This window comes from Leishmania panamensis, assembly GCF_000755165.1.
Source record: "Leishmania panamensis strain MHOM/PA/94/PSC-1 chromosome 4 sequence".
In the NCBI taxonomy this organism is placed as follows: domain Eukaryota; phylum Euglenozoa; class Kinetoplastea; order Trypanosomatida; family Trypanosomatidae; genus Leishmania; species Leishmania panamensis.
Window position 1 is genome coordinate 205555 of NC_025883.1, and position 21661 is coordinate 227215.

At 60.9% G+C, this 21661-nt stretch overlaps 5 protein-coding genes and 1 pseudogene across 5 annotated transcripts; all 6 read right to left on the reverse strand.

Annotated features, from left to right (window-relative positions):
* Positions 1 to 1044: 1044 nt before the first annotated feature.
* Positions 1045 to 1908, reverse strand: LPMP_040520 (tyrosine phosphatase, putative; the record flags this gene model as incomplete). Its single annotated transcript, XM_010705397.1, has 1 exon — positions 1045 to 1908. One exon carries the CDS (start codon positions 1906 to 1908, stop codon positions 1045 to 1047), a length of 864 nt encoding a protein of 287 aa, XP_010703699.1.
* A 562-nt stretch (positions 1909 to 2470) lies between these two features.
* On the reverse strand, positions 2471 to 7309 carry LPMP_040530 (hypothetical protein; the record flags this gene model as incomplete). Its single annotated transcript, XM_010705398.1, has 1 exon — positions 2471 to 7309. One exon carries the CDS (start codon positions 7307 to 7309, stop codon positions 2471 to 2473), a length of 4839 nt encoding a protein of 1612 aa, XP_010703700.1.
* A 1747-nt stretch (positions 7310 to 9056) lies between these two features.
* On the reverse strand, positions 9057 to 9959 carry LPMP_040540 (spermidine synthase, putative; the record flags this gene model as incomplete). Its single annotated transcript, XM_010705399.1, has 1 exon — positions 9057 to 9959. One exon carries the CDS (start codon positions 9957 to 9959, stop codon positions 9057 to 9059), a length of 903 nt encoding a protein of 300 aa, XP_010703701.1.
* A 3079-nt stretch (positions 9960 to 13038) lies between these two features.
* LPMP_040550 (hypothetical protein) lies at positions 13039 to 13842 on the reverse strand (the record flags this gene model as incomplete). The annotated part of the gene is made up of 1 exon (XM_010705400.1): positions 13039 to 13842. One exon carries the CDS (start codon positions 13840 to 13842, stop codon positions 13039 to 13041), a length of 804 nt encoding a protein of 267 aa, XP_010703702.1.
* A 1929-nt stretch (positions 13843 to 15771) lies between these two features.
* On the reverse strand, positions 15772 to 18576 carry LPMP_040560 (annotated as a pseudogene).
* A 1990-nt stretch (positions 18577 to 20566) lies between these two features.
* LPMP_040570 (hypothetical protein) lies at positions 20567 to 21061 on the reverse strand (the record flags this gene model as incomplete). The annotated part of the gene is made up of 1 exon (XM_010705401.1): positions 20567 to 21061. One exon carries the CDS (start codon positions 21059 to 21061, stop codon positions 20567 to 20569), a length of 495 nt encoding a protein of 164 aa, XP_010703703.1.
* Between the last annotated feature and the right edge of the window lie 600 nt (positions 21062 to 21661).

Genomic DNA, 21661 nt, shown 5'->3' on the forward strand with positions numbered 1-21661 from the left:
ATCGCGCCCCATCACTCGCACTCAGTATTGTGTTATGGGATGTTGAAAGATAAGAAGGGGGGTTAATGGTGGAGATTAGGGGGAGGCGTGTGAGTGAGAAGAAGGGAGATGAGTAGCGCAGGATGATGTGGAAGGGGCGGCGGAGACTCCAGGGAAGCGTAGAACAGAGGTAGTGGCGCATGGGAGGTGTGTGCGTGGGAGCTCGAAGTTCACATCGGTGAAGAGACTGAGAAGAAATGGGCCGATTATTAGCTGCTCTTTCAGCTATCATGAAACTTTCCCCCGGTGCGTAGCTGTGTGCACGGCTTCTGATGGACAGTAGTGCTTCCGGGAGAGGTCCTCCTGAGCATATCCCCTTAGGTGATCTGCCGTTACGCCTCGCCTCCTCCAGTGCCTGTCATCTGTTCCTCTCTCTGTGACCGCTCTACACGGCAAGGCTGCATGGAGTAGCGCTGGTGAAATCCACGCAGGTGCCGGCTGAGAGAGTCGTGGTGGTCGCAGGGGGGTACCGTGAGGAGGAAAATGAGATCGAGAGGGGGTGCGAGCACGCCCAGCAGGGGGAGCGGGTCATGAGAAGGCCACCGCCATTAGTGGGCACATGCATGCATACATATATAAATAAATAAATAAATATATATGTGTGTCGCGTCTGCGGGAGTACAACGGCAAATGAGTATAGGGAGGGAAGGGTGGTGGTGGTGGCGTCCGTGATGCCTCAGCCGTGCTATGGTGAATCGGGGCCTCATTGAGCCACTCGTGGGCGCCTTCGCTGAGGAACAAAACACAAAAGGCCAAAGAGAAGAAAGGCAAAGGCGCGTCCACACACACACACACATCGAGCGCCTGAAGTTCGCCTGAAGGCAATCGCATCTCAGCAGAGCTCGCCTCTACGGAGATGGGGAAGCGAGGGGGGAGGAGGAGGAGGAGGGGCGAGAGGCTCCGCCCGTGCCTGGCCGTCAGCCACCACTGCGCCCCTGCCACTGGAGCGGTGGTGCGTGCGTTGGAAGAGGAGGTAAGGCAAGAAGGTGACAGATACGTCCCTGTTTAAGTGGCTTCTCCAAAGCCAGTCGCCGCCGCCGCTGCAGCTGCGGTAACCGCAATAGAGGGCACGAAGGAGTGGCCGCCGTTGCCGGCGCTCATCGGCACCGCGGACGCGGCGGGCTGTGACGGCTGCTGCTTGGGTCCCGGAGCTAAAGGGCTGGATGTGGGTGTTGTGGTTGTCAGGCCGCTCTCTGCGGTTGCAGCAGCCACAGGGTTCGTCGTCGGTTTGGCCGCACCGCTGCCATTCTTTTTGAGATACTTGTCCGGGGCAAGGGGGCTGTACCCGAGCTGTAGTGCCTCTGCCTCCATGAGCTCGCGATCAGACGTCACGAGCGTTGCGCGCGGCGTCACAATCACCCACGAGGCCACGAAGGGCGGGGTCAGCCGCACAATGGGGTGGTAGAGCTCGACGTATTGCTGATCTCCCACTCGAGCCTTGTCGCTGGCAAAGCGCTTGTACTCTTCGAAGATGGACACCAACGACCAGCCTTGCAGGTGGCGCAGGCATGCCACCACAGTGCCAGTGCGGTGCTTGCCCTTATTGCAGTGGATGAGCAGGGGGAGATTGCGGGTATCGCATATGGCGCTGAGGATGCGGTGCATTAGCGGCTCGGAGATGTCGCAGAAGGGCTCTTTGTTCCCCTCTGTTGGGAAGCGCAGGACATGCACGCCGTTCTCCTCACAGAACTTGAGATTGCTCTCAGCGTAGTCCTCTGGGCAGAGGTACAGGATGCTTCGCAGCCGTAGCGCGCTGAGGAAGGAAAAGTTCTTCTTGGTTGGGTAGCCGCTCCGGTATACGCCGGGGCACACCATAGAGAAGTTGATCGTCGGCACGAGGGGCTCTCGTGAGGGAGGGGTGGTGGGCATCCGATGGAGGTCGCTGTTCTGAGCAAGGCCGCGGTGTCCTCTTCTCTCTTCTGATTTTGGTGTGGCGCCGGCGAGTGCGTCTGCTTGTTTGTGTGAGTGAATACAAAGTGGTGGTGTAGTGTGTTTGCGTGTGGTTGACGAGCAAAGGGAAGTGTGCCACTGCCACGCTTTCACACACCCGCCGTGGGTTGTCAGTGAGGGGGCGAGGAAGAGGGACGGAGAGAAGGGGAAGGAGAAGGAGAGAAGGGGGGGGGAGGAGAGAGAAGATGTGCACACAGCCTGAGAAAATGGAATGCGGCGAGAGGCGGAAGGTGGACTCTCTGCCCGCTACACGCCTTCTCTTCGGTTAGGTTGCTCAACAATCAGCATCCGCGAGGCGCTGGTGTGCCACGCGTGAAGTGGATAGGGCTGGTGTGAGCCACCGCCAAAAATATACACAGGTGCACCTAGTCACGCATGTCCACGAAAGTATCGTATCACCACACAACGACCCCCGCCCCTCACCCACATCACCCACGACCCTGCACTGTCGTTTCTTCTCACTCCCCTTCTACTTGCCCCCTTAGAAGAAGTTGTCGAGGGCGTGTAGTCGAGAAGCCGCCATCAGCTGCTGCTTGTCGTCCTTCCCCGCTGTTGCTGCGTTCACTGTCGAGGAGGTCGGCATATCGGCGAAGAGATCGTCCATCACACTGCGAGGAGCCGGCGCCACGGCAACAGCAGGTATCGGCGTGAGTGCAAAGGCCCTGCATGGCGATGCTGCTTTCACTTCATCTGGCATCGTCGGCGGCGCAAGTGGTGCGCCGGTGCTCCAAGTGCCACCGCCGCCGCTATCAGCGGTCTGTGTCATCATCCTCTGAGTCGCAGCGCCCTGCAGTGGCGCTGGCAGCCCATTCTCCAGCACCAATGGTAGCTGGACACACCACAAGTTCTCCACCTCGCGGTGGTGCGACGTCGAGCTACGGAGACTAGCACTGTCGCTGGCAGAGGGTGCCGGTAACGGAGCGGCTGCATGGGACAACGGCGACGAGGCCGCCACAGAGGCACGCACAGGCGCTACTTGGTGCTGCTGTGCATCTCCACCCGAATGTCCACCTGACGCGGCAGGGTCCGCAGAGGGGTAGTCCTGCGGGGCGCCGCTGGTGAAGGCACACCATACCGACGACGTCGACGTCTCCATCGACAAGGCTGTCGTGGTTGTCGGCGGTGGGGCGGTGGACTGCGGTGGCGCGGGGAACAGGCACAGCGAATCTGGAGGGATTGATGTCTCCGCCGGGTTCTCAGCTCCCGGGTGCAGCGGGAGTCGTGACCGTGTGGACGAGGCAGAAGGCGACGCAGAGGATACAGGCGGCTTCGCTGGGCGCGGGGGCGACTGGTGCAATGCGGCGCGCATCGTACGGACTTCGCCTTCACGCCACATGTTCATGGACGACGGACACAAGTACCCGACTCGCATGAAGGCCGCCGCGGACCTGGCGGCCAGAGCGTCCTCACCGTTGCTCGCCGATGAGCATTCTGCGCTGCCTGGCGCGGTAGGGCGCAGTAGCGGCTGGTACGCATCAAACTCGTGCACGATATCGAGCGGTAGGGCACGGCAAATGTCGAGAGACACGCCTGCCATCGCCTGCAGACCTCCATCACGACATGGTGCAGCAGCGCTACTGCCGGCCTTGTCCGGACCCCCGATTGAGTCACCGCCGGTACGAGTGATGAGGTCAACCCTTGCCGACTCGATCCCCGGCCCACTCCCATACGTGCTGCCACTGCCACCGCCGAGACCCGCCGCTCGCCCCACGTTGGCCCCGTTAGGCAATGTGAAGTCCATGTTGAGTGCGATGTGCTGCTGTTGCTGTTGCTGTCGGGCCCACTTGATTCGCTCCGGCGGTGGCTTACAGGTGGTGAGGAATGCATGCGCATTGTGGTGACGGCGATGGTAACGGCGGCCGCCCCCACTACCAGGAGCACCACCTGCTTCGCTGCTGCTGCTGCTCTTCATGGAGGTGTTCTCCGAGTATGGGGTGGTGGCGAAGGACTGCGGGGTTTTTGACAGCTGCGAAAAGAGGGGAACGCTGAAGTTATGTAGGCAGGCGATGGCAGCGGGGAGGTAAACAGACTGCGGTTCCCGCGCGCGTCCGCTGGTGCTGTAGCCATGCTTCACCACCTTCGCGACCTTGGAGAAGAATCCACGAAGACTACCACTACCACCACCACCACCACCACCCCTGCTGCTGCCGCTGCTATGCACTCCAGGCCCGCTCCCGCCATGAGGCGCATGGGTTGCGTCGGCATCAGCAACTTCCACAGGGTCATTGTTGCTGTCGTTGTGGCCCCCGGCAAGAAATCGGATGGCGCCAGGCACACTCACCGATGATGAGGGACCGCGTCGGTTCGAGAACCACCGCGTCACCACAGAAGTGTACACGAGTCCGACCGCGTCCACGGAGGCCATGTCGGGGTATAACTCCGCGTAGTGTAGGCGCGCCCGGCTGCACAAGAGGGCGAAGAACGCCAGGGAGCGGACATTGGTGAGGAGAGGATGGCCTCCCTCGCCAACACGCGTGTGAGGAACCCCAGAGAAGACGCGACGCAGCCCCACCTGCTCTGCGGCCAAGACAGCGCACTCGAACTGCTTAAAAATGTGCGTCTGGGCAACGCGCTCAGCCAGGGTGTAGTTCTGGTTCATGCCGGGCACCAAGAACACTGACGACTCCATGGCTGTGGTGCGACGCTGTTCACATCCACCAGCGCCGTTGCCGAGTGTCGTCGTGGATAGCCCTCGGCGGTACGCCCCTGTGAAGCGCTCCACCACATAGCCGAAGACACCCGCCTGCACTTGCCAAAGTTCGCTGGGAGACAACACGGGGAATTGTGGGGTGTGGGCAGCAGCGAAGGACGTCGCCGACGGCGCAGCGTCTCCGGCGAAGGAGTGCGAGTAGGACTTTGCAAGGGCCTCCGTGATGGAGCGCAACGGAGAAGTGTCGTTGCCGTCGTCATCGCCGGCGTGCGCCGCGGTGAGTCCACCACTGCTCCCTTCGGTGTCGCTGCAGTTGCTTCGATTTTCGAAGCTGTCGTTCAGCGTGCTGGCGACGGAGACATTGCAGCAGAGGTCAGTGGCCGTGATTGCCTGCCGCAGTCCCCGTGCGAGGCGTGCCGCCAGTGACTCGAGGGCCTCCAGTCGGGCGTGCATATGCTGTGCCACTGCCTCCAGGCTGTGCCGGAAGAGACGACGCTTGTCGACGCTCACCAGGCGGCGCAGCTGGTCTCGCAGATCGTCGCTGAAGGCAGGTAGAAGGTCCAGCGGTGCTGCGCTCATAACGTTCGACTCCGCCACGGCGCGCAGGTTGCTGCGAACGGCGCTGTACAGAGCGCTGACGCTTTGGTTCTCGTCGGGCTTGTAGTTGTGCGACGCGATTTCACGGAGGTTCACGTGCGCGCGACTCGCCCATGCGTTGACGGCGCCGCGGCTTGCTGGCGCCGGTGTTGCCGACCCGTCCGACGGGTCAGTTGATGGCAGAGAATTTGCCTGCGAGAACCGCATTACTGGATCCTCTGGGCATACACCGACGCAGCCGGTTCGAGCGTCGGCAATCCAGAGCCGCAACGCGCGTTTGTCACTGCGGTTGTAGTCGCTGGCGCTCATGCCTGCCTCGACTTTCGGGGAAGAAGAGAGGAGGATGAGATAGGGTTGGATGGCGGCGGTGCTGCCGAGCAGGAAGCCGCTGCTTTCCTTCCACTGCGAGGATGGCGCCGGGGAAAGCGACTTACCCGACGGCGCTCGTTGTCCCGGTTGCTCAAAGGGGGGCCTCAGCAGCGTCTGCAGCAGTCCTGTCACGGCGGCTAGATGTGGCGGGAGGTATGGGATGAGTGGGGACACCCACGTGAGCGGGCCCAGCAGCGCCAGCAAGCTGACGACGCACGCCGACGCGTGCTGCGGAGTGGAGCCGAGCACCACTACCCGCGCCTCTTGCAGCAGGAGCGACTGCAGGACGCGCAGCGCGTCTTCGTTGAAGCTCAGCAGAAGGAGCGACAGAGGCACGTCAGCGTGGGCGTAGAGCAAGTCGAGGGGACGGCGGAAGGTCAGCTGATTCGAGATGGAGGCTGCGAGCCGATGTGATGCAATGGCGCCACCACTGCTGCTGCGTGTGAGCGCTAGCTGCACGGTGAAGGTGTCCCCAGGCAACGTGCGACTGCTGGCAGAACCAAAGGTGAGTAGTTCCTTCGCCAGAGGCCGCACAACCTCCTCCTGTATCGCGTCATCCAGGAGCGCAGTGTAGACGCCGTTGGAGAGCAAGGGGCTTGCCGACGACGACTCTGTGAACATGGCTCGCTCATGGTACAGGCGCTGAGCGACACAGCTCATAGCCCCCACGGCCGCGTGCGTGAGGGCGCACATAAAGTTGAACACCGGCGCGTCACTTAGTACGCACCACAGGAGGACGCTCGCCTCCTCGTCGCCGCTGTCACGCGACAAGGCCTCAGAGCGCTGACTCTCTGTGGCAGCTGCGGCCGCTGCTGTGGCGGCGGCCGCTGCCTCGTCAACGCCGCTGCCGCTAAACACATCTCCCTCGAGAATGAATGCGTAGCCGTGCACGTAGCCACCGTCCTCACCGACGCCTGTGCTCTGCACTGCTGTCACGCCGGTATAGGAGTGGGTGTTGCTGGAGGGTGAGGGAGCAGAGCTGGCGTAGTGCACAATGTCGTTGTACCGCATTGGGCCACCGTGAACGCCAGGCTTGACGGACGATGCAGCGCCGGCCTCAACACAGCAGTGCGCCGCCTGCAGCTTGCACCAATGCACGAATGGTGGCGATGGCACGGTCAAGTAGCAGCCTGCTGCTGAGATGGGTAGAAGGCACCACGGGTTTAGCTGCGCGCTGTGTGGCGTGACGGTGCTGTACCATGCCACATCCTCAGCGAAGCTCGCCGTCGCAGCCGCGACGACACCTTGGAGCTGATTGTAATCAACGGCTCTGCTGCTGCCGCCGCTGCGTGACGCTGGTGCGGCTTCGGCCAAAGAGGTTAGCGCGGCTCTCTGTGTAAGCTTCACAGATGTCCGCACGACGCTGGTCTGCAGCCGGCGCAGCTTTACTCGCTGTGCGAGGCGGCCGGCAGCAAGAGAGAGGAGCAGGCCATGTAGCGATGGATGCGCTTCGAGAAACTGAGCCTCCTCCTTCGGCGTACTTGTCACCGGCCGCAGCGACGACCCTCGGACATAGTGCGAGACGATTCTCAGCTCTGGCATCATCAGAGCCGTCTCTCCATCTGAGGACGTAGACAAGGTAGACGGCGAGAGGCTAAAGCGCACCGTGGCACGGAGCAGAAGAAGGCGCGTGATGAGCGGAACGCCGTCGCCTCCGTCAGTGCTGCGGCTGCTTCCAACGCCACCACCTGTCCCACCAAGCATTCTCGTACGAGCAACGGAGGAGAAAGTGTGTTGGTGAATGTAAAGGGAAACGTGAAGAGGCAGCGCAGAGCGCGCCCGCACGCGGATGAAGTCGCGGCCGCTGACTTCCACGTCAGGGCGGAGTGCCAATTTGTGCACGCAGAGATGACACGTACGCTCGTGGGGAGAAAGAGATGAGAGGAAGGCGGATGGGCGGGGGGGCGCGCGTTCGTAATCGACCTGGATGAGGGAGGACTGAAGCAACGGGAATACAGAAAAGCACAAGCAAGTACAACGTCTATTGACACCGTGCTGTGATGGGTGTGGACGATGCAGCACAGACACACGCACACACACGCACACACATGCACTTTGTCTGAGTATCTGTCTATACGTAGACACAGTGGCGGGTGAAAGCTGAGGAGAAGGCAAATGGCCCAGCAATTTGCAGCGACAGCAAAGAGGGCAAGAGAAGGTGCACCTCTACAAGAGCACAAGGGTCGAGGGGAATGCGGAAGGGCGGTTGTGGAGGGCGCTAATGGGCTGCGGCACGCGTGTGTTTGAGCATGACACGCAGGAGGAGAGCGCAAAAGGAAACAAAGCAACACAAGGAGGAGCAGCGGATCACCAGGAGAGCAATGTCCTTGCTGAAGACTAGAGGAGACACACCCATGCACACAATTCACGAGTGGCGCCCGCGCGCGTGTTTGTCCACACGCCAGCCTGTCTTCGACAGTGTCTTCTGCTGAGTGAGGGGAGGCGTGCTGCTATGCTCGAAATTTTTTTGTCGGACCGCAAAGCCACAGACGGCAGTTGTCTCACTGCTGACATTGCCGCTTAACATTGTTAGCACGAAATACGCAGAGAGAGAGGGGAGGGAGTGGAGGGAGTGACTAAGTTGAGGAATGGAGGGGAGGGAGGGAGTGGAGGGGAGGGGGAAGGGGATGCGATAGGTGGGCTCCAGCTCACAGTTCAGTCTTCTTTCCCCTGCTTGTGTGCCGGTCATCCCCTGACAGTTCGTGGGCATGTGCGAGACTCCACCCGCTCAAGAGAGGTGTGCGCGTGCACCTCCCCCTCCCCCCCCCCCCACACACGCACCTCTCACCGATGTGCTTAATCGGTTCCTGTGCTAGCAGTGGTCCTCTTCTTATGTGTAAGTGCTACGATGCGTTCAACACTGTGCCGGCTCTCCCCCTGTACCCATGGGAGGGAGGTGGGGGGGGGGGGCGGGCGGTGTTGCTGAACGTGACAGTGGCCAATGCGTGCGCGCGCCCCACCCCGCCCCCCCTCCCGCCGTACACGCGTCTACGCCTGCAGAAGTGCACGGCAACAAGGAAACCAATAAGGAAGCGAGAGGGGGAGCGAGAATCCGCAAGGCAAAGCACAAGCATAAACAAGCCAAACGAGCGTCTCTGCACGCGCGCGTCGATGCACACCGAAGAGCAAAGAAGTGTGAGGCCTTCACTTTCTCCTTCTCCCATTCTGGCACACTTACGCCGGCAGACTGTGGCGATCAACACGTCGAATGCACGCAGGTAGGCAGAGAAAGAGAGAAAGAGAGAGAGCGAACAGGACTGCGGAACATGGCAGGGAGATGTATAGCGGTGCTGGGGCAATGCAAGGAGGGAGAGGAGGCCCTTCAATAGTCGCAGTGGGTGTGGACTGGTGGGTGGCGCCCCAACACTGCGTGTGCGACGCTCCGTCTGTGATCGCGCGTCCGCCCCCGTCTTAAAGCCGCCAGTCTCTCCCCTTCCTTCCACCCAGCTCTCTACTCGTTCAGGTACGCCGCGAAGCGCGGCAGCACGAACGCTGCCCGGTGCATGTCACTGCTGTAGTACTTAAGCTCGTCGGCAAACCCGAGCGACTCCACCGGTCTCCTCGGCACTGTCAAGTCCGTGTCGACAGACTTAGCGCAGACGAGTGTGCCGATGCTGCCGCACGGGTACGTTGGGGTGTAGATCATCGCGTACTTGACGGTGGTAAAGCCGATGTCCTTCTTCAGGAAACTCATCATCTTCTCTATCAGCGGGCGGTGCAGCCAGATGGACTCGCCCTGGTTGCATACGATGCCGCCGGGCCGCAGAATGCGACGAACGTTCTTGTAGAATTCCGCGCCAAACAGCTCCGACGCCGGCCCCTCAGGGTCCGTTGTGTCGATGATGACGACATCGTACACGTTATCCGGCGCGTTGCCTACAAAGGCGACACCGTCGCCCACCATCGCCGTCACGCACGGGTTCGCGAGGCCGCAAGCGATCTGCGGGAAGTGCCGTTTGCTTTGCTCAATCACGGCGCCGTCAATGTCAACGAGCTCGACAGACTGTACAATGCCCTCCTTCTCGCTCTTGTGGCGCAGCACCTCGCGCACGACACCGCCATCGCCACCGCCAATGACCAGAACGCGTTCTGGCTTGTGATGGCACGTCAGCGACAGGTTCGCAAGCATCTCATGGTAGACGAACTCGTCATAGTCAGTGAGCTGGATGGCGCCGTCAAGTGCCATGACGGTGCCCCACGGTCCCTTCGGGTCGGACTCGAAAACTGTCAGGTGCTGGAATTCCGTGGGCTGGTCGTACAGCACCTTCTCCACCTTGAGCCCCTGCGCCTGCCCAGGCCACATGGAGCTCTTCTCACGGAACCAACCATCAGATAAAAGACCTGGGCCCGGCATCTTCCCCTCCCTGTCTTAGCTCAAATTTTTGCTAGTGAGTCGCGTGCGACTGATCGTAACGCTTGAGGGCCTGGATGAGCGGTGTGTGCTTGACTGTCGTGTTACTGTATGCGCGGGGTGCGTGCGGAGTGACCAGAGACGTACCAGGAGAGGAGGGCAGAGAGAGAGAGGGAAAGGAGGAGGGAGACATCGATGTAGATGTTGGTGGGTGTATAAGCGGGCTATGATTAAAGCACCGTGGCAGAAAGCAACGACGACACGCACCCACACCCACACCCACGTGTTCGTGTGGGTGTGGGTGTGGGTGCGTGCCCACTTTCTCCCTTCGCTTGGCTAAGCGTAGAGGGGTGGGGAAGAGAAGAGACGTGCGCCTCCTGCTGGTCGTGGGTGGCCGAGCGACTCGCTCCGCGGGCGTACTCGCACAGCCCATCCGTCTACTCGTTCGACTTGTCTGTTCTTCTGCGGCGCTACGGCCTCGAACCCCACAGTCAGCAGCTCCGTGCGTGCCAGCCCGCGGTGCCATGGTCTGGCACACCTGTGGTAATGAGAAGCCCTGAGCCTGATAACGAACTATCTCGTTTTTCTAGGGCTCCTTGTGGCCTCAGCGGACGAGCGGGCCCATGCAGGATGGGGCGGCTTGGGGTTGTCGTATCGCGTCGTCTAGTGCGCCTGATAATATAGAGGCCCACGTGAAGAGCCCGCAGTCATCTCTGAGGCAGTTGTGTCAAGATTCCTGAGAAGGGTGTGCGTGCGTGAGTGCCACCCTGACGATGACAGACGGGGGCTGAGTCGAAAATGTTCAGTGGTGCCTTGCTGCAAGTGCTATCCCCGGGTAAGGATACCGGCTACCCTGTGATGCTGCGTGTGCAGAAGAGGTATGCAGTAGTCTTTTCTCCGTAGGTGATGGCCTGGTGTACAGCCGCGTGGGTCGGGTCTGTCGTGAGCATGGCCAGTCGTGTGCACCTGCAATCGAGTGGCGTTGTGGCGTGTAATGCCGGAGAAGGCCAATCCACAGCTCGCGATTTGCCCCCTTCCCGTGTGGAACACGCCACCTCCTATGCGCATCTCCCACTGTCCTGCACCTGGACTGTCCCTCTCCGGGACACTCGGGTGGGCAGTCCTGCCACTGTTTTCTCTTGAAGGCTGTCGCTGCTGGTACTCCTCCATAGCGCTGCCTCCGCGGAATGCGCCTCGGCAGCTGCCCCGACTTGGTCCGCGACCTCCGTGGCCGTAGTGCTCTGGAGTAGCCACCGCAGCAGCTGTGGTATAGTGTAGCCTTGCCGCATGTTTGCCTTCAGAGCCTTTGATCTGGCGATTCACCTTGTCAACTGGAGAAGAGGCGAGAGTGTTCAAGCTGCCTCGACATGCGCCCCACGCCTGCCACACACGCTTGGTTCCCTTGGGCGTCGTGGACGGGAGTATGCATCCGCCACCAAGCAATGCGTTGTCCTTCAGTTTCTCGTGAAACCCTATCACAGCACTCTCCGCGCTGCCAATCAGGCCACCACTTGCTGCCTTCCACTCACCTGGTAAGAGGGGAATGCGCTGAGCTCGCGCCACTTTGCGGAGAAAAGAGGGTACTGCAGTTTGGCACCTCGCTCACCAGGGGGAAGCCACCGTGCGTCCCCTCTCCCAGAGGCTGGCCACAGGCCAATGATGCGTTTTGATGGCGTCATCAGTGCTGAAGTGGAGGATCCTGTGCATCAATGCGTAGCTTGCATCACTCAGGTCATTTGAGAAGAGCACGCACTAGCCCAGCCTCACCGCCACGGGAGTCAAATGGCCTTGCCGGGCGAGACTCACGGAGCTCTCCTCCTCTCCTCCTCTGGCTCTCCGCGAGCTGCGGGCTTTTAATGCGTTGCTGCTCCCTTCCTTCCCAAAGTGCCTCAGCCTTGATGGGCTCCTGCATCCACTGGTAGAGGTGTAACGAGTGCTCGCACATACGTCGCTCCTCCATGAGGTACGGTACGCTTTCCATGTTTGCTGTGAGTTGCCTCGTCGGTGAGAGGGTCGCCAGAATCGTACTCCTTCTCTGCCTTCAGTTCCTCCACCGCTGCGGTGTAATCTGTCCCCCGTTTACTTCTCCAGGAGTGCGAGAGACGACGCTGGCATTCGTCGGCTATCGACTCTGGTGGCCGACATGTCTGGCCAGTGATAGCCTTTGTCGGGTAGTGGATGGTAACGAGTCAAGCGAAGCCCTTCTCGTTCAGCCCGCGTGCCGTCTGCCATGAAGGGGGAGGAGGGAGGAGGGAGAGGGGAGCTGCACCGAACGAGAGGCGCCTGTGGCGGCTGCTGTGCTGTGCGAGTGAAGGAGAGGACAGGCGCACGAGGTCACGGAGATTAGGAGAGAGGGGGGGGGGCGATGATTGCTCGATTGCGAGACGGCATTCCGCGGCCCTGTCCAGATCCCTTAGAATCAGAGGGGGTGGGGGATCCTTTGATCGACGGTTGCTTCGCCCAAGCCTGCCCAAACAAAAAGGATCAGCACAGTGTGAGCAAACCTCTGGAGTGCTCGGCATCACCCGCGGGGATTTCGAACTATAACTGGGAGGCAGGGAGAGCAGGTGCCGACCGCCGCCCTCCTCGCTCCCCTCCCTACAACGAGCTTTTTTACCATGGAGTGTACAGCGTGTACGAATGCGAAGAAAGCGCACCGCCCACCCACTTCCAAGAGCTCCTGTCGATGATGCTCTCTCGCTCGTTGAGGATGTTGGCGTGGATAGGTGGGGAAAGGGCTAACCTCCTTCGATGAAGAGTGTCTCATCCATGTGCACGCGTATCGGTAGTGGCTGCCGTTGGCGAGGGAGGGGGAGGAGGAGCGGCAAGAGGCGCGCGTGTGTGTGTGTGGAACTGGCGGCGAGAGTGACATACGGAAATCAACGGCAACGATGCAGCATCACTCGCTCATCCTTGGAGTCCACAAGACATGTGCTCTCGCGCGGCTGTGCATGTCTGCGCGACAGACCCTTTAGTGCGTCCCCGAGCAAACATACAAAGTGCCCTCCCCCTTCCCTCTCTACTTCACCCCACCCGCAAACACTATGATGGCAGAGACGAGGCAAGCACACTACCCAAGAGCTCACTTGGCTAACACGCTTGCGCGGGCGGCCAGCACCAGCAGGGAAGCTATACAGAGCAAATTCACGTAGTTGCAGTAGTGTCGCATGCTGTTGAGGTAGCGGTCAAGTCCGCAGACGACGATGCCGCCGATCAGAACTATCAGCATCCCGCCCATGCCCAAACCGCGAATTTGGTTCGGCGGCTGCGTGGCGATCGAGTAGGCGACTCCAAGGCTCAGGGCGACTGAGATGATGATGATGATGTTTGTCAGCACTTCGTCCGCCATGACGTCGAGCTTCTTGATGCGCTCGCGGCGGACAGTCTGGCCAGTCTTGCGACGCTCGTCGTTTTCTTGCCAGAGCTTGACCTTCTCAGCGAGCTTCTGCGCATCTTTTTCGAGCTGTTCATGGCGTGTTTCAGGGTTCGTGACTGCCGCCCTCCACGCCGCCTGGGCCTCCTCCTCTACGCGGCGCTGCTCCGTCGCCAGGACTCGGCTGCAGGCGGCGAGGAGACTATTCACGGTGAAGATGCACAGAATCGCCATCACCATGTCGAAACTCATAACCAGCGGAGAATCTGGCAGCAACGCCGACGCGCGGCTCTGCAGGCGGGTACGGCTCTTTCGGCCAAACGTCTGCCAGAGTCCCTCGGGACCGTCTATCGACGCGCTCCCGGTGACTACTATAAGGAAGTAGTAGCTGACTGCCATCAGCAGCGAGCTGCATAAGACCTCAGGAGACTTGAAGACGAAGGAAAGGGATGGGCGACGGGGGTCAGGGATGTGGATCGGCGCCGTCGGGCGCTCCCGCTTGAACCAGCTCATATTTTGTGTTAGTGGCTTGAAGGTTTAGTGACGATGGATGTGCTTTGTTTGGATGCGACGCTGCAGCTGCTCTTGATGGGGGTGAGGGCTGAGGGAGGGGGAGGGAGAGGGGGGGGGGTGGAGTAGAAGGACACGGCGTGGTCAGAAGCCCTGGCCGACAGACTCCAGAACAGAGAAAGAGAGGGAGATCGGTGTTGATGTGCGCAGTAAAGGGATCGTGAGGAGGAGCGAGTGAATGAGGAGGGAGGCGGAGTGGATGATGACGACAACCGAAGGGAAACAGATAGGCAGAGGGCCGCAAGCCTGTTTGCTGGTTCGACGAGAGGCGGCGGGTGGGTAGACGGGGAGGGATGGTGTGTGCAAAAGAAAGGGCTCCCCAGTGCCCCTCCCCCCCTCTCTCTCTCTCTCTCGCCCCGCCCACACTCCTCCTGCGTGTCACTGATGTTGCCATGGCGTGCCGAGGCGGTGTGGGAGAGCGAGCGGGAGAGGCCATCGTGTTTCGCCACCACCTCATGAGACGCCTGTGCCCAACAACTTCATCCGCGATGTTCTGCTGTGCGCCTCCACTTTTATGTATCCCACCCCGCGCGTGTTGGCGTTATTCTTGGAGAGCACCGACACGTGCAGCACAAGGAACAGACAACAACAGCAGTAGCGGAGGAGCAAGAGTCAGAGTCCATTAACCGTCCCCATACACTACTCGACCCACCCACGCAGTCAAGCACAGCTGATTGCCATCCTTCTCTCTCTCCTGCCCCTTTCTCGCTTACAGATTGTCTCCGGAGACGATGGAGGCGAGAAAGGGATAGCGCAGCGCTGTCCCTACCCTTGCCGCACGCACCATACTCTCCGCTTTGGTCGGGTTGTGCACCACATGTGTCAGGAACACATCATGCGGCCCCAGCAGCGTGTACACCCGAGCAGCGGTGGCAACATTGGGAGAGGAGGCCGAGGGCAGCACGGTCGCGCCACGCATGCCCTCTGTGACCTCTGTTGGGCTCACACCTTCAGCTCCAACAGTGGTCGAAGCCGCAGGCGTGCGCATCGCGGCTGAGGCTTTCGGGGCCGAGGGCGACACCACATTGGACTGTAGTGGAGTTCCTCGGGTGACGTCGTGCTTGAAAGACCCGGCGGTCATTGTATTCACTGCCACTGCCACCGACATTGGCTCCGTCCGCCATCATTGTGGTCTTGGTAAGCGGCCCTTCACTTGCCAGTAAAACATCGGGCGGGGTCGCCGTGGTGCGTGTAATAACGTTGGCGTCGCTGATGCCCAGTGCCGCTGTCGAGGTAGCGGCCATTAGTGTGAGTTGCTGTGAGGCACCCGGGAGGTATGAGACCGGCACCACCACGGGGGATGGCGTCGGGTGCAGGTTGGTGTTTGCCGGCGGGTCTGCTCTACCAGCAGTGGTACTCACGTTTGTGGCGGTGGGGACAGTGGTTGAGAGCGGTGGGTGAAGCGCGAGCGGCGGCTCTGAATGTGGGGAGCAGGTGCTAGCCGTATCCGCCGCCTCAGACACAGCGTGGAGAGAAGCAGGTACTCCGCACTGCCCGACTTGGCGGCCTGCCGCAGCACCTCCTGCGTTGACGGTGTTAGCTGCGTGTAGTAGCGCTCGCCCAAGGAGGAGACGGCGTTTGTGGTCACAGCGATGGCCGGGGCCGACAGCTGCGCGCGTGGAGAGGTCCACGCGGTCGGCAATGACGACCTCGATGACATGGAATCTGTGGTTGCAGTGACATTCAGTAACCTCTCCTGGCTTGCAGCAGGCTCGGTGCCGGCTGTAACTGAGGTCACCACGTTGCCACCGCCAGTGTGGTGCTCTACCACGGCCGCGGCTGCGATCACCTCTGCAGAGTGCCCCACCAACTGCGCCTCCGTCTGCTCCGAGGCAAAGAGGAGCGTGGCCCCGTAGGCGCAGAGCAGCGGAGTCAGCCCGTGCGTATCGACAGCGTTGAGTTCTGCACTGAGTGTGCACAGCAGCCGCAGCGTGCTCTGCTGTCCGTGTTGGCCACGACAGCCAAGTTTCTCCCCGTAACTTGTGAAAGCCGGCGCGCGCTCGACAGGCTCAGCTGCGTAGGGGCTGTGCATTGCTGTGGCGATGGTGGCCATTGTGGTATGAAGAGAGCTATAGTAGCACAGCGCCGCTGACGCCCGCAGAGGTGTGCAGGCCGCCCTTGTCGCCGCAAGAGCTATCTTTGCCGCTGAGGTTGTTCGTCGACACCGTTGTCACGTCTACGGTGGCCAAGACAGCGGTGATTCTTGCCGACTCGTCATCCCCCTCTGCGCCCGACGCTTGTCCATCGTCCTGGACAGCCGCAGCCACCACCGCTAAGTTCCATGGAGAGCTGCGCGGTGGTGGTGATTCTGCAAGCGCTCAGTTACGATCAGCAGCACCTGCTGCAGGGCGCGACGGGGATTAGCGAAGATCATCTGTGCGCAGGCCTGGTCCACAGCCGCCAGGTTAGCGATGACCGTCTGGACGTCAGCGATGGAGTGGCGCAGCTTCGCCACCGCCGACACGAAGGCACCGGCGCGCTGTTGACAGAGGCGGCAAAGTTGCTCTACCCCTTCTGCCGGCCGGTGCAGCTCTCGGGATGCAACGAGTGCCTCAACGATGCGACTTCGAACGTCTTCGTGGCTGCTGCTGCTGCTGTGGACTTGATGCTGCTGCACCGTTGGTTTGTCCTTTCAGAGCTGCGCTGCACAACGGACTTGCGGACGTTTTTCACATCGACCCCATCACTCTCGCTACATGAAGCTGTGCTCCTCATGGTGGCAATCGACAGCGTCTCTACCACCGACCCCAGAAGGGGGCTCGCGCCTTCGCGCAACAGAGTATTGACGAGCCCAATGGATCCCGGCCTCACGGCCAGGCGCAGCGCCGTCAGCCCCTTGACGGCGTAAAGGTTGAGGGCGGTGAGATGGTAAGCGTCTTCTCAGGCGTAGCTTTTGTCGCCGAGTCGCTCCTGGAGCACACAGGGAGGGTCTCTCTTCTTGTCGCCGTGCACTGCAGCAGCACTGCCCTGTCGCGGTGCTGACGTCGGCCACGTTGTTGCTGCCTGCGGGGGCCATTTCCTGTGGGCCCCCGCAGGCACTGCTGCTGCAGTTTCCCACACCACTGGCGGCGTCGCTGCTTGCCAACTAGGCGGACTGCAGCTCTGCTTGCAACCACTGTTGCTGCTGGCGCCGTCGCCGACACTTCTTCGCCTGCGCGACAGCCTTCACAGCAGTGGCTTCATCGACGGATATAACCTAAAGGCGTGCCGAGCCCCTTGCACGGCTGCGCTCGGCGGCTCGTCCGTGATGTGCGCCGACTGGCAGACTTTGGTGCCGTAGAGCGCCGCGTAGTGCAGTGGCGCGTAGCCGGCCTTGCCCAGCACGTTGGGCTCAGCACCAATGCGGCTGAGAAAGATCGCTCCGTGCATGGTTGCATAGTGCAAGGCACTGCACTCTTTGGTGTCCACCTGTTGTCCATACGTGTTGTCACCCTTGCGCCGCACGCAGTCTCGAAATCGCTCAAACGCTTCCGCGTCGTCGACCTGTGCACGCGCCGGCGAGGGGCTGAAGGAGGAGAGGCTTCCAGTGAAGGACACGCTCGACACCTCCGAAGTGGTGAAGTTTGGCTGCATTACCGACTCGCCATCGCCCTCAGCAGTGTCACTGCTACAGCGCGTCGCAGCGAGGCTGGACACCACCGTTGCCAGGGCTCGCGAAAGCCACCCATCGTGCGTGGCCGACTGCTGATGAGTTTCTCCTGCATTCCCGGCAGCGTCACCGCCGCTGCCGTCACACGGCTGAGGGAGGTGGACAAAGGAGAGGCAGAAGTGACCGTCTCCACCCGAATCCAACGCACCGGGGGCGGTGGTGATAACGATGCGCGTGCCAGTGCCGCTGTCTGCGAGATCATCCTGGGAGACTTCCGCACAATTGCGTGCGCCAGTCCTGTACGAGTGCGCACGTGTCCGACGCCAGCGCGGCGCCGCGGAGGGGCTGTCGGAGAAGGAGTGTTGGGCCCCACAAAGAGGTCGCAACTTATGAGAGGAATGCCGCGCCGCTATGCACATCACAGCGTAGCGCCATTGTGCGTGGCACAACAGGGCAAAGCTGCTGAAGAACGCCGTGACGGCGATGACGTGCAACAGGGGCTTGCCGAGGTAGTAAAGAAGCGCTCTTGTTGACTTAGCCGTTGGTGGATGCCGCACTGGTGGAGTTTCCGTCCATGGACTCAAGAAAGCATCGAGCACCACCTGACCAAGCCGCTTACACACGTCCCACGGCCTCGACTGCGAGGAGGCGCCGCATAAGGAGGCTGCTCTTTCACCGCCTTCTGCATTGCCGCGGCGATGTCGCATCGACCCGGCACTCATGAGGTAGACGAGAAAGCCGCCATAGCACACGCAGTGCAGAGTGCAGTACCGCGGCCGCACCTGTCGGATGCAGTGCAAGCGGCGGAAGCGCACGAGGAGGTACGCACCGGCAAGAGCAGCCAGGACGTAGCCAACGAGAGCGACAGGGCAACACGTGCACCGGATTTTATCATATGTTGCCCTCCCTCTCTCTGTGTAGCGGCGCTGGGCTTTAGGGACTGAACGAGAGAGAGCGCGAGCAGGCAAGAGCAAAGCGTGTGCCGCAGGGGGTGGGGGTGAAAGGAAACAAAGCGAGAGGAGAGACTCGCAACCGAGCAGATGATGGAGGGGACGGCTGGTGGATAAAAAGAGAGGGAGAGAGGGCTCCTAAAGGCGGGATTGACTACCTCAAAGGAGAAGAAGGAGCGGGGAAGGGCCCACACCACAGACATCCCCCACCCGGCGCACATGGCCACATGCGCTGTCGACAGTAGCGAGACGGCGACGGTTTGTGGCCATGTGCGAAGGTGAGGAGGAGGAGGACGAGGAGGGAGGAGGTCGGCTGCACCGAAGTTTATGCGGTGATGCAGCCGGCGAACAGTGAAGGAAATCGGCAGCTAACAGAGGAGAGGCAACGAGAAGACGACGAGAAACGTAATGTGGCGAAGAGGGAAAGAGGGAAGGAGGAAGGAGGGGCGGGAGGGCGGGCGGGGAGAAGCCCACACCCGGTGTATAGATGGCACCTACGGCGTTGACGATGAGGGAGAAGTGCTAGTGTGCACGTGTGTCTGTGAGAGAGAGAGAGAGGGGAGGGGGAGCCACGAGAGGGTCTACTCAGCATGGCTGCAGGTGTGTGTGTGGTGGTGGTGGGAGGCAATAGCACGGAAAAAAAACCCCCAGGAGAGCCACAACACACGCACGCACACACAAAAACAAACAAGCCCAGTGAGACCTGAGAAGAACAATGCTGGGCAGCCACCGCAGCCGCAGCCGCTTGTCTTCTTTGTAAACGATGACGCAGCGAGAGCGTCTCTCTCTCGCTCTCTCTCAGTACGCTTCTGCCTCTCAGTGCCCTTCTCGCTTGTGGTCAGCGCTAAAGCGAACACGCCGTCTTGGCGAGCCGAGGCGATGGAGGGGGGGGGGGGCGGAGACGAGGGCAATGCGATGGGGGAGTGGGGGGAAAGGAGAGGCCAAGACCAAGGAAGAGGCACACAGTGCGCGAGCAAGAAGAACGCATTGCGGCGTGCCTACACAAATGTGTACACCTCGGCGCCTGTGTGTGAATGAGTGCGTGCGTGCGTGTGTTGTGGCTGTGTGGGAGTACCGCTTTTCTTTTCGACTTTAAGGATGCGTCACGGTGCAGTGAGTCTCGCTGGTGTGGGTGAGAGCTGCGTGAGGCGGGTTGGGTGTGGGCGTAATACATACGCGTTGTCGCTCGCTCTCTCTCTCTCTCTCGCTTGTCATGCGGGTGCCCTCCCACTGACCTGCCACCGGCGGCTCATCCACACACACACCCACACACCCACACACAGGCGTGTTGGAGAGAGGGGAGAGGGAGGCGAGCTGCCTGAGTTGCTGGAGGCAACGGCAGCCGTAAAACAAAGAGAGCGACACTACCTACTCGAGCGACCGGAGAGCCGCTGATGTGCAGCACAGTGGGGAGGCAATACTGCTTATGGAGGTGGGCTTGATGGATGAGGTGAGGTGGGGTGGGGCAGGCGGTGGGCGCCTACGTGCGCGTTTGCAGTCGCACACAGCCGAGCCCACATTTATCGAAAGACGCCACCGACCCGGGGGAGGGGGTGGGGGAGCGAGCGAGCGAGGCTTGACGTCGTTGTAGCGGGCGAAGGGAGTAGCTGGAAAACAAAAAGAGGGAGCCGCGAAGAAGCACATGGAAAGGTGTGTGCGTGGCTTCGAGTATTGGCAGCCCCTTTTCAGGCAAGGAGCTCGCCAGCACTGCAAGGGCAACGTGGACGCATAGCCGCACGAATAGGACGAAGCGATGCTGCAGCATTGCCAGCACGTTCGTTCCTCGATTTGTTGTCGTACGCCTCCTTGAGGTGTTACGGCACAAGAGAGACGCCTGCGACACGGTTCGCCGCCAACTGCCGCTTTTTTTGTTTAGTGGATGAGCTCGTCAGGGAGACGGGGAGGGGGGAGGGGTGATGGACGACAGCGCTGCCATCGTCCCAGCTGGTGCGGACACGCACGTCTACATGCAGACAACGCCACATTCACCCGAGCACTCGCCTTCTGTTAGCATATGACAGGGGGCTAGGGGAGGAGGTCAGCCAATGTACGACCGTACACGAACGCACTCGACCCGTTTTACTCTCTCTTGTGTGTGTGTGTGTGTGCGTAACAATCTTTCGCCTCTTCAGTCCTTCTCGCCGTCGCTGTCCGAGTCGCTCGAGGATGGTTTCGACGACGACGACGACGACGATGACGAAGCAGAGTCGTCTGAGTCCAGCCGATTGCGCAGCTCTTCTTCGAGTCGCTGTTTTTTCTTCAGCTTCTTCGCGGCGCGGCGGTTGCGCTTCTTCGCCTGTGAGCTTTCGAGCTTCTTGACCTTCTCCTGATGCGCCTGACGACGCAGCAGCAGATCCGCTGCTGCGGCGGCCGCGGCGCGGAGGTGCTGCTGGCGCACCTCCTCACGCTCCTCTGCAATGCGCGTGATGGTGTTCGTCTTACCGCCTGCGCCTGCAATGGTGGACCGAAGTCGCGGCAGCGAGCGCATCGTCGCGATGCCGCGGATGTACGATTCATGCTCGCGCTGTAGCCGCACATCTCGAGCTGCTTTCTCCTCCGGCGTTAGCGGCGGTGGCGTCGCGCTGCCAACGTGGTTGTTGCCGCTGGAAGAAGAGCTCGGCATGTTTCACCGAGGGGTGATGAAGTGGGGAACGGGGGGGTTGCCCTAGTACAGTTATGAACACGTGAGAGGTGGCGTGCATGTGTGTACACGTGTGTGTGGGTGTGTGTGTGTGGGGTGGGGGGGGTGAAGGGTGCAGGCGGGTGAGTGCGTGAGGAGGGGGGAGGGGGGGGGGAGGGCCGAAGAAGCCCAAGAGGAAACAGGGAGATAAAACATGGGAGGGGCCGTTTAACGAGCGGCGCGATGCCTCATGTTGTTCTTTTTTTCTGGTGCTTCTTCGGGTGCATGTGTCTGCTGATGCGGCGGGTGCGCTCTCTTTCTCTCTCTCTCAAGCTGCACGTGGTGCTCACATCCACGAAAGTGTGCATCACAGCAAGAGCGCTGAGGGCGGAGAGCACATGACGAGGAGCGAGGCGAAGAGAGGAGGGAAAAAGCTCTGCTGGTTTCGATTTGTGCGGAGAAGAAAGAGGACCTACAGCGCTATATAGACGTCGTATGTGCGCTTGAGTTCGTGGGTGAGGGCACTGCTGGAGTACGTGGGTAGAGAGTGTCCATGCGCCCCGCACAGGCACCGCCCAAACTGAGAGAGAGAGACAGACAACC